General features: G+C 38.2%; 1 protein-coding gene across 9 annotated transcripts in view; it reads left to right on the top strand.

Annotated features, from left to right (window-relative positions):
- The window catches only part of KMT2C (lysine methyltransferase 2C), a 288,474-nt gene that overhangs the window by 173,861 nt on the left and 97,770 nt on the right, over window positions 1–16,843 (top strand). For all 9 annotated transcript variants that reach the window (XM_039230732.1, XM_039230740.1, XM_039230739.1 and 6 more), the window contains exons 10-14: window positions 6,400–6,569; window positions 7,026–7,177; window positions 8,326–8,439; window positions 9,377–9,454; window positions 11,813–12,525. In XM_039230732.1, the coding sequence (XP_039086663.1) occupies window positions 6,400–6,569; window positions 7,026–7,177; window positions 8,326–8,439; window positions 9,377–9,454; window positions 11,813–12,525 (1,227 nt within the window). The remainder of the gene's footprint in view (window positions 1–6,399; window positions 6,570–7,025; window positions 7,178–8,325; window positions 8,440–9,376; window positions 9,455–11,812; window positions 12,526–16,843) is intronic.

Genomic DNA, 16,843 nt, shown 5'->3' with positions numbered 1-16,843 from the left:
ATGTTAGCACTTATATGAAAATTTTAACATTTTCAGCAAAGAGCCCTCTAAGCCTCTGTGGTCCACCTGCGCCCTCACTTTCTTGCCCTCTAGGCACAGAAACACGCCCGTTACCCTCCTGTTGATCGCCAGGTTTGCCTCGACTTCAGAGCGGCATTCAGAGACGTGGCATGGGGCTGCGTGGCGTGGCGTGCCCGAAATGGTCCCCGGAGCCCGAGGGGGAGGGCTTCCCGGGCTGCTGGGCTAGCAGGCTGTGAGGTGGAAGCAGCCTGAGGCTTCTTCTAGAAGCTGGAAAGGGGTGCCGGCGGCCGGAGGGAAGCGCTGGCCGAGTTGGGGTGGGAGGTCGTTTGCTCTCTTAGGAAGATCCTGGAAAGAGAGGCGAGCTCACCTGGAGGACCCGGAGGATTGGGGGAGGGGGAGGGAGGAGCCGCTGAGGAAGCTGAGCACCGGCCCAATGCCCCGCCCACCGCAGGTGAGGGGCACCTGGGACTTGCGGCCCATCACCTGGTTCTACGGCGGTGGGCGTGAGTTCCGGGCGGCGGACTGAGGGTGGGGGCCGGAGGGGAGGGCCTTCTCGCCCGGGGACGGAGATCCTGGGTAACCGCCCTCAGGTGTGGCTCCCGGAAGGCGGGGCCTGGGGGCCGACGAGGTGGAGCTGCAGCCGGGGTCTCGGCAGTTCCGGTTCCTTCCTGTCTGCAGGGCTGGGCTTTCGTGGGTTCGTGTGTTTTCTCGTCTTGATCATTGGGCCACAGAAAAAAACCTGCTGCCGTCTGATTTGTATGTTTATGCTTTCATCTCCTCTACGTACCTTTACTTGTCTTTTTTTTCGTTTCCGAAATAAGTTGAATTCGGAATTCGTTTTCTTTACTTTCTTAAGGGGGGAAAAGTATATTTAAGACTATAAGTTTACCTTTGGTTATAGCTGTGGCTGCACCCAAATTTGGTGTATTTGTTACTGCCTCTGTGTACATCTGACCTAATCACTGTATCTATTTTTAAGGCGTACTTAAGCGTGTAAATTTCTGCGTTAATTATATTTGAGCCAATAATTAACCAGCGTAGTTTTCTTTTTTCACAACTAGTGACTTTAACGTGTAGTATTTGTGTTTACTAATTTCATAAAGTCTTTTTTGTTGTTTGACTAGTTGATTCCACAAGGTATTAGGGTGTATATAAAATTGCTGCAGTTTCTCTCATCAGTTTCACTTTGTATTTTACGGGTTTTTTTTTGTTTCTTTGCTTTTATAAATGAAACCAATATTTGCGGTTGTTCTTTAGCAAGTAGGTCAGGTCAGTGTTGATAGGTAGTGCTTTTTTTTTTTTTTTTTTTTTAAATCAATGTAAAGGCACTCTTGTGAAAAATGCCTTTTTTTGGAGGGGCTGAATGGGGGACCAGCTATTTTTTGTTTGCCTGGCAATATGGCCTCAGGGCTTTAGTTTGTCAGTTGAATGTGATCTTTTTGCATCCTTTTATTTTGGATCCTTCTGTGTCATTTTAAATGTATTCTTTGAAAGATTTAATAGACTTAACCATTTAGATTAATGGTTGCTATTGAGATGCTTGGCTATTTTAAGACAAACTAGTCCTTTTGATTTCCTTTCCGTTTTTCTGTTCCTTTTATTTCCTGCAATAATTTGCAATTAAGAATCTTATTTTGTGAATGCTAAGTTATAAGTGTTGAAAATATAAATGTTTTCTTCTCTCACTTCTCACTGAAAATGAAGAAGTGAGAAATTTTCCTCTTCCTTTCTTTCCTCTCTTTGTTTTAAATTAAGACTGTAAGAGTTGTCATGTTTTCCTTGCAAAAAATATAGTTTCTTTATAAATTCCAGTCTCATTTAGTTCCCAGTTTTTTGGATTCTTGGTTAAGGAATAGTCATTTTTCTGAAAGCCTACATATCTGAACCAGACAGTTGTTGCCTTCGGACTACCACAAGAACTTGTTTTGATATTATTTTGTCTTATAACTTTTTCATGCTGTGGAACCCCCCCACCCCCCAATTTTCCCAGTTTGTGGTATCACAGAAGAAAGATCTTTTTTTTTTTTAACCCATTCATTTAATTATAATAGGTTTTTTTTGTTTTTTTTTTTTGTTTTTTTGTTTTTTTTTTTTTAAACTAAGAGCTTTGGGATCTTTATTTCTGTCAGTTCTTTGGAATTGTTTCGAGATTGTATCTGGTTGTGGTTCTACATTCATTAGTGTTTCCTGTAACCCACTGACCACGGTCAGTCCAAAGAAAAGGTGTGAAGCAGTGTTGGTTAACTTTGCCCTTTTTTTTATTTTCTTTTTTTCTTTTAGATTTGCTGTCTTTACAGTCTCTTAAATAATCTTTCGTAACATCTAGATAATTTTGTTGCTTCTTAAAATAAGGAACCATTATCATCTTTGCTGTGTTTTTCATTATCTTGGAAAGTGTCTTCAGAAGTCTCGGTTTGTTTCCTGACGCTGTTCTCTTTCATCTTTGTCTTGCTTGCTCTCTTCCTCATCGGCTGTCTGTAGTGGTCTGCCGTGCCTTTCACAGTGACTGAACCGTGTGTGATATTGCTGAGAATACAACTGGATACTTTTGTTTTTGCTTTCATTCTGTTCTGTGCAGGTATTACAATCTGGGCAAAAGATCAGGCTACGGGGTCAGCTCCGCTTTTCCAATTACTAAATACAGGATCTTTGGCAAAGTATTTTACTTCCTTAAGCCAGTCTTTCTCCTCTAGAGAATGTTAATAGAACTTAGCTCATAGGGGTGTTGGACTTAGCGAGATGATGCCTATAAAGTGCCCGTGTGATGCTTAAATTAAGTACCCAAATAATCATCTTGGAGTTCTTCACACGAAGCCTTAGGCACTGAGCAGTTTGAAAGAATGATCTTCTTTTTCTGCTGTTAACTTTTTTCATAGATGTCTGTAGGCTTTAGTTATAATTTGGTCGCTTATTTAACATTGGAAGGCTTGCTGCTATCAGACCCCTTGGTGGAGGTTAGAGACGTGCAGCAAATGCATCTGCCTTTACGGGGTGTCAGGCTTTCGAGGCTGCTCACATCGAAGGTGAGGGCCATCTTCTTAGGAACTTTGTTGTATACCAATCATTGTTGGGTAGGTTCTTTTTCTGCTGTCTCTGTCAAGAATGCTTGTGGGTTGGTATGTCATGCGTTTTTAAAAACTATTTTGAAATAATTTTAAACTTTAGAAGCTGGAAAAATAAAAGTACCAATATGCCATTTACCTAGATTTACCTTTGTTAGGATTTTGATAATCACTGTGCACCCCCTTTCTGGCATCTCCTTCCCCCACCTCTGTTTTTTCGCCCTGAACCATTTGAGGGTTAAGTTACATACGCCGTGCCCCCCTTTACCCTTAAACACTTCAGTGTTGATTTCCTAGTAATAGGGACAGTCTTACATGATAACAGCAGCACTGTTACCAATTTCCTATGTTTCCATCAATACAAGTATTTTCATCTAATCCTTATCCATATTTCAATTTTGTCACTTGATCTAACACCCCTTATAGCATCTGCCCCTTCCCATGCAGGTTCCAGGGTCTAGTCTAGGGTAAAGTATTTAGTTCTCTCTTTGACTCTTCTTAATCTGGAAAATTTCCTAAGCCCTTCTGTCTTTCCGATATTGACATTTTGAAGAATAGAGTTCTTCCCCACTTAACTGGGTTTTTTCCCCTCCAAATAGAAGTTTTCTCATTTTGTCTTTGTCTGAATCTTCTTCACAGTTATGTAGAGAGTTCTGTGTTCTTGGTCAGATTACTGTGTAAGAGAGGATGTGCCCTTCTCAGGCTGTCACTGCTAGAGGCACCTGGTGCTCATCTTTCCCTCATAGGTGATGTGAATTCTGATAATTTGGTTAAGCTGCTGTCAGACTTCTCTGTTTTTTCTCTCTCAATATAAAACATATGAGAAGATATTTAAGACCGTGTGAATTATCTTCCTCCCGAAAATTTCTTCCAAGACTTTAGGAACCATTGTTTGATGTGTTTTTGCATGTTGGTTGTAAAATGATGCTTTTCCAGCCCTAGCATTCCTTGACATTTCCCAGTCAGCCCTCTGCACTCTACTGTAAGTACGCTCTCTGTTTTATTACATGTCACAATTATTTGTCAGCATTGACTGAGAAATTCCCATTATTTTCAGTAATTTGCAATTCTTTACCTAATTCATTTTACTCTCAGATTGTCCCATATTTGCCTTTGGTGGGCTCTTCAGTTTGTCTTCTGTGCTTTAGTGACATGCCCTCACCAGTTATCGAGCACTTCATTACATTTTCGCATAACTGAGATGTCCCAAGCTCATCTTACTCCTTCTTGCTCCAGCCGGGGGATCAGCCTGCTTTTCCATAAGTAGTTCTGGTTCCTTTGGTGGAAAATGGGTGCGAGGTGTGCTCATTGCTGGGGGCGTGTTTGCGTCTTTGTCCTTTCAGCAGATGGGACAGGAAATACATGCATGGTTATACACACATTTACGTACACAAATAAATGTGTCTGTACTCACACATGTATGTAATTATAAATGACAATTCTGAGTAGAACGTTTTATGTAGACTTTTCAAAGCATGTTAATCTTCTATATATTTTTTAAAAAATAAGATAAAGGGAATAAAATCTGTTACCGAGAGCAAACTGAGGTAGGTTTGTTTCTGTGAGCAGTAGAGGCAAGGTGGTGGTCTTGGGACTAGAAGAATAGATACCCAGAATGAATGGGAGAAAGTCAGAACTGGAGTCCCTGGTGTAAATCCATTTATCAATTTATAAATTATATACGTGTGAATATGTTAATTCTCACCTCTTGAACCCCAAAATTTATATCCTACTTTGTTAAATTCTTTTACTGAACTTATGGTTGATCCTCTGGGAGTTTCTAAGTACACTGTCTTGGCATCTGCGGATAATTTTCTATCTTTTTTTCCTATTATTCTGCCTGTTCTCCTTTGTTTCAGTGTTTACATTGGCTTCAGAACCAGGTTAATTAGATAATAGTGAAAGTAGGTGGTACCCCTCCCTTGTTCCAGACCTTGCTGGGGTGCCTCTAGGGCTCCCCACTTAAATAAAATGCTGGCTTTAGGATCCAGATATGTATGTATATCACATTTAGAAAATACTCCTCTGATTTTATTTTTCTGAAGAGGGTTTTTTTTTAATTTGGAATGGGTTTTGATCCTCCCCCCCCAGAGGCTTTTTCAGCATTTATTGAAATCCAATAATTTATTTTTTCTTTTCAGACCTAATAATGTTTCAGATTTTATTATAGATATTCTAATATTTAACCATTCTTGCATATCGAGTGTAATCTCCATGTGCTCATATTTTATTCAGGATTTTTGCCTCAATATTTAGGAGTGTGTTTGTTTTGAAACTGTAAGACTTTAGCAAATCTGTGGTTCGTGCTGGTTTCTCTTTTTTTGATAAGCAAATCTTTCATACTCTGCTCAAAAAGTACAATTCCACCCCCCACCCCTCTGGTGTTTTAGATTGAAAATGGGGGTGGATAATGAGAGCTCACACTGTATCAGCTGTGTGCCCGGGATTTTAAGACAAGTAGGCTACAGGTACAGGAAAGGGTCTGGCAGGCCTTGCACTCCGTAACCAGTCCTACGGGAAGGATAGTGCTTCCTGTTTGAAAACGTGAGAAGCCATAATTGGATTTTGATGTGGAGAGATTACTTTCACGCTTTCAGACTCCAGGTCATTTGGAGGGGGTCATGATATTTCTTTCGTCTAAATTCTTGTTTTTAGTTCCTGAGCCACCGACAAGCAAAGAAGTGCCCTAGAAGCACCAGTTTGTTTTCACAGCGCAGAGTTGAACACTTAGGCCACAGAAGCTACTTCCTGATTCTGGGATGGGTCTTCCTTCCTTTCCTTCCTTCTTTCTTTCCTTTTCTTTTTTAATGTTTTATTTATTTCTGAGAGAGAGTGTGTGTGAGCAGAGGAGGATCAGAGAGAGAGGGAGACACAGAATCTGAAACAAGCTCCAGGCTCTGAGCTGTCAGCACAGAGCCCCATGCAGGGCTCGAACCCATGAACTGTGAGATCATGAGCTGAGCCGAAGTCTCAGCTTAACCAACTGAGCCACCCAGGCGTCCTGAGGGATGGGTTTCTTTTTTGAAGTTTGGGTTGCTATGTTCTTGGTTTTCCTCCTTCCCTATTTATGTTTTCTTGGATGTCTCTAGCCCCTATTTATGTTTTCCTGGAGGTTTAGTGCAAATTGAATGATGTCTCCTTAGATGTTCAAGAGTGCACTGCTTTTTCAAAAACATACACCCTAAATGAGTGTCAAGAAAATTAAAGGTTAATGTAGAATGTACAAGCTTTTCATTGATTTCACGAAAGTTCATTCCAGAACGGCAACACAAATGCATAACAGACTGTTTTTGTTTTCATTTTTTCTGGTGTTTAGAATTGCAGAATATGTGTAGAGTGTGGCACACGATCTAGTTCTCAGTGGCACCACAATTGCTTGGTATGTGACAGTTGTTACCAACAACAGGATAACTTATGTCCTTTCTGTGGGAAGTGCTACCATCCAGAATTGCAGAAAGACCTGCTTCACTGTAATATGTGCAAGAGGTAAGAAGGTACAGTTCTCCTACCGAAGGGTCCTGTCCGTTCTGTTCACCTGACCATTGGTGCTGTCCTGTATCTTTGAGCTCCAAGCTTTTATCACTCCAGTAATCCTTTTAGTACTGAGTGCTGTTAAAGATGAAATGAAATTACATATTTAGGAGTCTGAAAGGCAGAAGGAAGTGAATGGGAGAAAGACTTAAAACGAGCATTGAGAGGGAAAAGTAAGGAGGAAGTAGTTTAAAAATATGGAAGTAAAAATAAGTGAACACCTTTAATGACATCTAGAAATGCCAGTTCCTTTTCTAGAACCTTTACCAGTTGCCAACCCCACCAACCTCTCTCCTATCTATCATTCTTAACCCTTCCCACACCCAGTTTTCAGCAACTGCCTCTTTTTTTCCAAGATAGTAACTTGTCTTTAAATTAGAAAATTTTATTTAAATATATTTATCACTGCAGATGGGTTCATTTAGAATGTGACAAACCAACAGATCACGAGTTGGATTCTCAGTTCAAAGAAGAGTATATCTGCATGTATTGTAAACACTTAGCCGCTGAAATGGACCCCTTACAGCCAGGTGATGAAGTGGAGATGGCCGAAGTCACTACAGGTAAACTTGGGAATTTCTCTTTGTTTTTAATGATACTGTGCCAGCCAGTCACCGATAGTATTATTTTAGTAACGATGAGGGAATCCTGTATATCAGATCCCATTGTATTCTTAATTTCTCAATCTTTAAATAGTCATGTGATTTGGGTCATCTCTGAATCTGATGGCTGACATTGAATTTAGCTACTTTCCAGCCCTTCACCTAATTGTGGAATTCCAGCACCAGTGTGCCTTACTTCCGCCTGTGATCTTGGAGCCGACAGTAGTTGTCGTCAGTGTTTGGCCCTATGCCTAATTTATACTTTATAACCTGGAATTTTTCACTCCAAACAAGTTTTAGTTTAGTGTTTTTTTTTTTTTTTTTTTTTTAAGTTTTTTTTTTTTTTTTTTTAGAGAGAGAGAGAGAGAGGCAGGCAGAATCCCAAGCAGGCTCCGAGGTTTAACTGCAGAGCCCAGTGCAGGGCTCGAAGTCATGAACTGCGAGNGAGAGAGAGAGAGAGAGAGAGGCAGGCAGAATCCCAAGCAGGCTCCGAGGTTTAACTGCAGAGCCCAGTGCAGGGCTCGAAGTCATGAACTGCGAGAGCATGACCTGAGCTGAAATCAAGAGTTGGACACTTAACCAGTTGAGCCACGCAGGCACACCACAAGTTTTAGTTTTGTAATGTCCTATTTAAATGTTAATTCACATCTGTGATTCCCAAATATTGTTTAGGTAATTTTAGTAGTATACTGTTGTCAGTGGTAAATATAACAAGTTTCTTCGTGGTAAAGAAAACAGATCTGCTCACCAGACCATTTTTCTTTTCATCAATATAAATTGTGACTTTTACAAAGTCTTATGTTACCATCTGTGAGAGGTTTAAGTAGATGCATCTTAAGTACTAATGTTTCCAAGATGTCCTCAGTATACACTTGTGCAATGACCTTTTAAAAAATAAAGTGCCAGTAACCTTCTAATTCATAATTTCCATGTTTTTCCATCAACATGTAAAATGTAGATACATTTGATGGTAAAATTTTGAATGTGAGGAAGAATTTATGGCATTTTGGGTGGCAATTTACTGTCACTACAGCAAAGTAATAGTTAAAAGAAAAAAAACAACAGGAAGAACTTACTCTAAGCTAAACAATAAATAATTTTGTCTTAAGATTGTAACAATGAAATGGAAGTCGAAGGACCTGAAGACCATATGGTATTTCCAGAGCAAGCAGTTAATGAAGACATCAGTGGCCAGGAGTCGACACCTGGAATTGTTCCAGATGGTAAGCATGTTTTCGGTAATGGGTATAATATATTTTCTGAAGAAAGTGTATATGCACGTTGAATATGTGAACATATACTGAAACTTTACTAAATAAAAATGAGCCATGAGTGTAGTCACTTAGGTAATTATTTCAGAGAGGGGCTTTCTAGTCAAATAACTTTAGAAATTAATAGGGGGAAGGGCGTGTGTGTGTGTGTGTGTGTGTACACATACATACATACACATATATATACATATATATACACATACATATATTTGTAGTTCAGCTGTGATTTAGACCAAGTCATAAATATATACTTAGGGGACCAAGTGATTCTCATTAAAAAGCAATTTAATATTTTCTCTTTCTTTAGTTGTGCTTACTAACTAGAGCAGTAACTGATTGTGAGATTTTTATGCTGAGATAATGAAAAATTTGCTTTAGATGGTCTCGGTGGTTCTATGGAGGGTATTTTAGTTATTGCCATGATATTTCAATGAAGCTTCTTGCAATATTGTTAGTAGCTGTTACTAGAGAATCTAGAATTAATGAGAGATGAGGTTGGGGGAAACTACTTATTAAATTTAATCTTGGACTCATCTGACAGTCCGGGATTTTATGTGGAATTTTATGTTATATAGATTGAGTATATACATAAAAAGCCTCAGATTTGGGAGGGATTGAGTTTTATGTTCAACAACTTTCAATAAACGGTATATTGCATAAGATGTAAAGTGGAAAAAATATAAGACAAAACTATCTTTAATAATCTTGTCATAGTACATAATCAGATTCCTAATTTCATCTTCATACCGTATTTACTAATAGTATGTTTGATGTTTATATTGAAAAGTGGTATTTGGCAGTAGAATAAAAATCTTAACTTATATTGAGGTAGCAGTGTTAGACAAATTCTGACTGCTTGCTAGAGATTCCAAAAATGTGTCATTCACAGCAGTTCACATCCATACAGAAGAGCACCAAAAGAGTAATTCACCCGAAAGTCTTCACACACATGATCTTCTCATTTCTGGTAAGTGTACTTTCTACATTGAGTTACAACATAATGTCTTTATGACTGCTATGCAGATTTGAGTCATTATCTATTAAGTTAACTTTTCAAATGCATTATCCCAAAGAATTGTTTACTATTGGTGTATCCACATTATAGTAATGAAATCTTTTAGTTAAGTGATCCTTTTCTTTTTTTTTTTTTTTTTTAAATGTTTTTTATTTATTTCTAGGAGAGAGAGAGACAGCGTGAGCAGGGGAGGGTCAGAGAGAGAGGGAGTCACAGACTGAAACAGGCTCCAGGCTCTGAGCTGGCAGTCAGCACAGAGCCCGACGCGGGGCTTGAACCCACGAACCGCGAGATCATGACCCGAGCGAAAGTCGGACGCTTAACCAACTACGCCACCCGGGCGCCCCTAAGTGATCCTTTTCTTAAAAAGAATTGGCAGCTGGGCAGCCTAGGTGGCTCAGTCCGTTAAGCTCAGGTCATGATCTTGCAGTCCATGAGTTTGAGCCCTGTGTTCGGTTCTGTGCTGACAGCTCAGAGCCTGGATCCTGCTTAGGATTCTGTGTCTCCCTCTCTCTCTGTCCCTCCCCTGCTCATGCTCTCTCTTTCTCTCAGAAATAAACATTAAAAGAAAAAAGAATTGGCAGTAGATTTCTTCTTTTTTTAATGTTTGTTTATTGTTGACAGAGAGATTATGACCTGAGCTGAAGTTAGACGCTTAGCTGACTGAGCTACCCTTGAGCCCCAAGAATGTTTACATTTTTATCTTAATACTTCTTACCTGGCATCGAACAGAAAGACTATGGTGGGGTCTGTATGTGTGGTGCGTGTTTTCTTCTTCACCAGGGACGCTTGAGGGGGGTCTTCCATCAGCCATAGTTCAGGCTTCATGTAGCATTAGGGTAAGATTTTCCCAGGGGTCACTCAAATGATGGTACTTTTGGTCTTAAACCCCTGTGTTCTCTCATTATTTATATGTAATTTTGTTTAAAAAATGTTTTTTTAATTTTTTAAAATGTTAAGTATTCTTGAAGCATTTTTGTGTGTAAAATTATTTGGTATGATCAGATCTGTTATTTGATGGCTTTTCATTTATCCTCAACTATAGTCTTTCAGGGAGTAGGAATGAAGAGTAGGATTTCATATTGATACCAAAAGATAAAGCACAGTCACCATAGTAAATAGTAAATAGTGAAATTAATCTCTCTATTAATGTGACTTACAAATTACCTAGATGGTATTTGAAGTAAGTGCTTTTTATACAGTGCTCTTGCTTTATAGAGCCATGTAGGACTCATGTAAATTGGATCTCTGACTTTATTTTTAGGCAGGGTTGGGTTAAGGGCTTAGCATACTAGCATCCTGATTTAACATTTACCAGCTTGTGACTTTAGCTCTTTCTGATACCTAATAATGTTCATTGACTTGCTTTGCTTTGACAGTTTTTTTTTTCTTTTGCCTGTTTGATTACCAATGATGAGGAAATACAAAGATTATATTAAAACGTGTATGTTGGCAGGTATAGCTAATAAGCAAAATAAGTCTTTTCTATCTGTGATCATTACCCATTTGAATCTGCGGAAGCTTTATTTACATCTGAGCTCCTGATATTGCCAAATACCTTTATATTAGACATGTACTTACTTGGATAACTCATGTAACATCACTGAGCCTTATTTTTTTGGGTGTTAAATGAGTATAACTTAACCAATATAATTGTAGACCTTTTTGAAAATGTTCAAATTGTAAAACATCATAGATGTTTAATAGAGTTATATTAGAAATTCTGTTTTTTTAAAAAAATACTTAACGTTTATTTATTTTTGAGAGAGACCGAGAATGAGTGGGGGAGGGTCAGAGAGAGAGGGAGACACAGAATCTGAAGCAGTTCCAAGCTCTGAGCTGTCTGTACAGAGCCCAACATGGGGCCCGAACTCATGAACTGTGAGATCATGACCTGAGTTGAAGTTGGCTGCTTAACCAACTGAGTCACCCAGGTGCACCTAGAAATTCTGTTTTAATATTTTTACCAGAAATCAACAAAAGCTTTGGGGATCCTATTAAAGTGATCTTATTGTAAGTTTTCTGGCCTGATCTGTGACCAGTTGTAATCCATAAATCCTGGTGTATTTTGGCCTTTATTAATAAACTTCATAATTGTTTTTTCTTGAAAAATATCTTCTGATTTAATTCAAGGTTTAACTGTAAGTGTGCTTTGGAAACCCTGTCTCCCCTCCCCCTCCTTTTCCTTCTTCCTATGCCTATTATTTTTAAGCCATAAAACTATAGTCATTAATGTCTAATACCTACTTATAGTTAAAAAATTTTACATTCACAAGTACATTAACATAACAAATATTCCAAATTTTATAGAATCATCCCAAGATAAAATGAATCCTGAATTGGAAAATCATATTTCTCAAGAAGTTGATAGTGAAAAAATGGAAATGTCTTCTAAAGTGATGCATGTTTGTGATGAAAATCAAAATGAAAACAAAATGGAAATGACGGAGAACGTTGACGTCCTTACACACCAGATCACCGTGCGGCGCGAGGACCTGCAGTTAGGGGAACCCAGAATGCTAGCAGCCACAGAAGAATCACGGCCTCCAAGATTGTCCTTTGAATCTGTCACTGGTCCGCCAGAAACCCTAAGGTCCCCGTGTGAGGAAAGTACTTCTTTATGTTCTAAGGAACAATTGGCTATAGAAAGGGTACAAGAAGAAATGGAACAGAAAGTTAGTTCTGAATCTTCTGCTGTGTTTATGGACTTTGAAGTGGCTCCTGTAGTTGAGAGTTGTGTGAAGGATGGTTTATGCCAAGAAGACAAATCTGTAAAAGTACCATCGGAGACCGAGTTGTCATTTTCGTCAGCGGCAGGTGTAAGCAAGGCAAATGTGTCTTCCTCTCCACTCTCTTCAGACTTGCCTTCCCAGGACATACTGCATAGCTACCCTTCAACCCTCAGTGCTTCTGTTGGAAACATTATGCCAACAACTTACATCTCAGTCACTCCAAAAATTGGCATGGGTAAACCAGCTATTACCAAAAGAAAATTTTCTCCTGGTAGACCTCGGTCCAAACAGGTAGGGTGATTTTAATGATATTGACAGAAAAATATGATGGAGCAATTATATAAAATAAGGCGTATGTGGACCTGTGGTTTGGAGGGTAATTTTTCGTATTTTCAGGTAGAACTTAGATGTAATGTTGACCCTGAAGTGTTTTGGCCATTAAAAAAAATTTTTTTTTAATGTTTTTATTATTTTAATTTTTGAGGGCATGAGAGAGAGAGAGACACTGAGGGCCATTGGGGAAGGGGCGGAGAGAAAGGGAGACAGAATTTGAAGCAGGCTTCAGGCTCTGAGCTGCCAGTGCAGAGCCCATTGTGGGGCTTGATCTCAGGAACTGCGGGATCATAACCTGAGCCAAAGTTGGACACACAACCAACTGAGCCACCCAGGTGCCCGGGCCTTTTTTTTTTTTAAAGAAGCTGTTAATGAAGACTAATTATTAAACTTGATGTGATCATATTCAGAGTTTCCACTTAGTTGGGACATACAAATGCAACCTATTTGATTACAATTTCTAATAGAAAACACTTAAGTTTTTTTAAATTCTATGCCACGGTAACAATAGAGAGCCTTACGGAAAAAAATGATAAATTACTAGGTTTACTCTAAATAATCTTAATTTTCCCCATCTGCTGTATTTGGTCATTGATATTATTGTTTATATTTCTACCTGCTTAAGCATTAGAATTTACTAAGGGAAATTTTCATGGTGGGGCTTTCTCATTGTGATTTTTCTGTTAATTGCCAACTTTTTTGGTGAGTCTCCTCAGGTCCACCCCAAGTTAGGACTTCTTGTTTTCATGAAGAAATCTTAGAAGTGCAATGTTGATCTTTAGGAAGTGAAGGGAGCTCTTCCCATGACTGTCTTAAGTAGTGTGGATTCTCCCTTTTAAGGGCAAGCCCCAGTTCTTAAGTGGGATTTAAGTGAACCACTAACCACAAGACAAAGTGAAGACACTGTAGCTCAGGTTTATTTATTCTACAAAATTTCTCTTTTCTGAAGTTGTTACAAAATGGCAAGATATCAAATGGTGCAGAAATGTTGAGTCACAATGGTAATCTGAAGTTTCCAGTCTTGTGATTTGAATTGCTTCCAGTGGTTACAGTTGGATTTTATAGGAGAGTATCATTTTGATCTTGACCATCCAATTTTGAAATCCTAAGGATAAGTAGAAAAGTAGAATTTTATTTTAATGTGAGAATTAGTCTCCCTTAAATAAATTCCAGGTCTATTTTATTTTTCTAAAGACAGCAACTTGCATACTAAAGGCAAAGTAATCACCCTGTGGGACTGAACTGTTTCTCTGTGGCAAAGACATACCCAGTAATCGAAGCCACCCCATATATATGCCTTTCTCTGAGTATTTTCTGTGATACCTACGTTCTGCCAAGTGAGGTTTTTCTTATCAAACCAATTCTCCTCCTTACTTTTTTTTGTCTTTTTAAATAATCTTTTAAATAATTGTGTGGTTTGGGCTCTGAAAAGACTTTAACAATGGAAATTTGAATCTCAAATTTAATTTTGATTCTGAGATTTACATTCTTTAAGGATATTGCATCATAAATATTCCTGTCAAATTTTACTCGATTTCTCCTTATTTGTAGACTTCTGTTCCAACTGAGGAACCATTAGGATTAATTTTTCTGATGACGTGTATTCCAAGATCTATGTGTATGTGAGTCTGAGTGTATGTTAGCGTGTGCGTGTGTCTTCCATGTTTATCCCATTTTATATGACCCGTGTGCTCATCTTTGCTGCTGTGTCTGCCGTGTTGTCTCAGCCCCCAGTTCTGGTGGTGGTGTGCTTTCTGTGGAGTTGCCCTGCTCTCACGACTGCTTCAGAATTTACTGCTAATCTCACAAGCAGGTCATGGCCAGATTGAACCTTGCCGTTAGCTTGGTTTTAGTTGTATAGCAAACAGCCTTCCCTTGCTAAGGCACCGCTGTTTTTGTGGAGAGGATGCGTTGGATGGAATAAGGTAGCTCTTTTATTTTTTATCATTGCCGAGGTACTGTGATCATAACTTCCAGGGAATATTCCAGTGTAGGTCCTTGTGTTGGGAATTCTGAAGTTCATTATACTGTTACATGAATATCTTTGATATCAAGCATTCCTGTGTTTTATCTTTGGTTTTATTTAGTGTTTAATTTGTATGTTGTTGGCAGTGGGGATTGGCTATGAAGTGAGATGGATGTTCACGGCAGTGATGGTGATATAAGCAGGATTCTTTGGTGTTCAGCTATGTTTTGATTGTTAACATCACTAGCGTTTCCATATTTTGTTGAACGTCATCAATTCTATGGTCTTTACCAAGATAGTGAAGGCTGTCCTAACCAAAGAACTGCATGTTTCATTGGTTAAATTCTGTTCCACAGTTGTCAAGTTGTTACATTTATCTTAACCATTTTCTGACATTATGTGAGCTTTTCTAAGAATTTCCTTAGAAATTAAATGAATAATTAGAAGCAGGAAATCTGAAAGCTTTAAAATTTGATGTGACAGCTAATGATTGGATTTTTAGATGTTTTCTGGAGAAAGGAGTTAGTCAGTAGAAGGGTAAGCCAGTACTATCCAATAGAAATATAATGCAAATATATTGCAATATACCTCATGTATCTACTTTTAAAATTTCTAGTAGTCCACTTAAGAATTAAAAATAAGAAGATAGGATAAATTTTAATATTTTATTTAATGTATTAAATATTTTAGCATTTAATCTGTATAAAAATTATTAATGAGATATTTTACATCCACTTTTCGTGCTAAGTGTTCAAGATCTGGTTTCCAACCAAGAACATTAGATGCACTTGGTAGACTCATGGCTAGTGGCTACCTTATTGGACAATGCAAGGAAAAGCATTTTTAAAAATAGGAAACTTTTCATTCTAGAAGGAGCTAAATTTAAAAAGAAATACCAACTGAATTTAAGACAAATTACAAATGGTGCTGTGCTTTCACTACTTTTAAGGACAGACGTAGGAATACTCTGTATCCTCTAGTTGCTCAAAGGACACATTTTAAAACATTTTACAAACCCATTTGTAACAAACACTTGTTGTAGCAACAAATCACTGTATATTCCCACTGTGCATTAGATGAACAGTAGAGTTCATGTATACGTACACGTATGTACTCCTGTACATGTACCCGCAGATGAGGACATAGGTAAGAGTATGTGTGTAGTGACACTGGGGTATGGACGGAGATAGAAATCACTATTCTGAACCTGAGATGTCAGGACACAGAACATGGAGTCTCTACAGGATTATTTTCCCTTTGGAAGTGACTAATAATTGAAGTTTAGAGTATATATTGTGCCTTTAATTGGAAGATTTATATTCTTTATGAGATATTTCAAGAGTATCTCTGATGTATGCTTCAAAACTGTACCAAGTCTAGGGATAGTCATTTAAGCCTTTCTGACGGTTGTGGGTAGAGAAAGTTTTTTCTTTTTTGTTTTCGTCCTCCTTTAAGACACAGGATTTCACGAAGGAGGAAGAATGTAGACATGGTAGGTAGTTAAGAGAAGGAAAGTGGTGGAACACTGACCAGAAGCCAGTTGGAAACGGTTTCATAGAAATGGTACCAGTGAACCAGTTGACTTTTCTTTCCTTTGTCCTTTATTGAAGCTACTCATTTATATATATTTTAGTGTTTCAGTTCTCCGTGTTTTTATAGGTATATTCACTTTGGGCCTTAGGTTTAGAAAAGTGGTTACTGGCTTCACTGCATGTTGTAATCTCCGGGGGAGCCTTACAACCATATCTGTGTGATGCCCCGACCCCATCCAGTCAACACAGCCTCTGATTGGCGTCTTTGTCCTTACCCTTGGAAGTGGACTCCAGAATTAGAAATTTGTTACCGTGATGCATGAAACACAACACAAGAAATGCTTTTAAAAAAGTGGTGGAAAATAGGGTGGAATTTTTTAAAATTTCAGCATATCAAATAATGTAATGTGTTTTTCATTTTCTGTTTATTTCTCTTATTCCACAGTTGTATTTATCCATTCTAATTCAGAAATTCTGAGATAATAGTGATCTCATTCTGTCTTCTGTCATTTACCCTATTCGTGTCATCTTATTTTATGGAAAAATATTTAATATAATCATATGACTTGATCTGCCTTAGACACTCAGGTATTACGTGATAGTATTGAAAGAGCTTTATTGAACCTATGAAAAATATTTTATTGACATGTTTTATATCTTTCATAAAAGTAAACATAAGTACTCAACTATAATTTGAAAACTCAGATTCTAAGAATTTTTTTCATTTTTTAATTTTACATCTCCATTTTTTGTTGCTAACATCATATATATGGAGAAC

Source organism: Hyaena hyaena, unplaced genomic scaffold (genome assembly GCF_003009895.1).
Source record: "Hyaena hyaena isolate Hyena2069 unplaced genomic scaffold, ASM300989v1 scaffold_50, whole genome shotgun sequence".
NCBI classification, from domain to species: domain Eukaryota; kingdom Metazoa; phylum Chordata; class Mammalia; order Carnivora; family Hyaenidae; genus Hyaena; species Hyaena hyaena.
The sequence above is the reverse complement of the archived record's forward strand: the minus strand, read 5'-3'. Positions and strand labels throughout refer to the sequence as shown.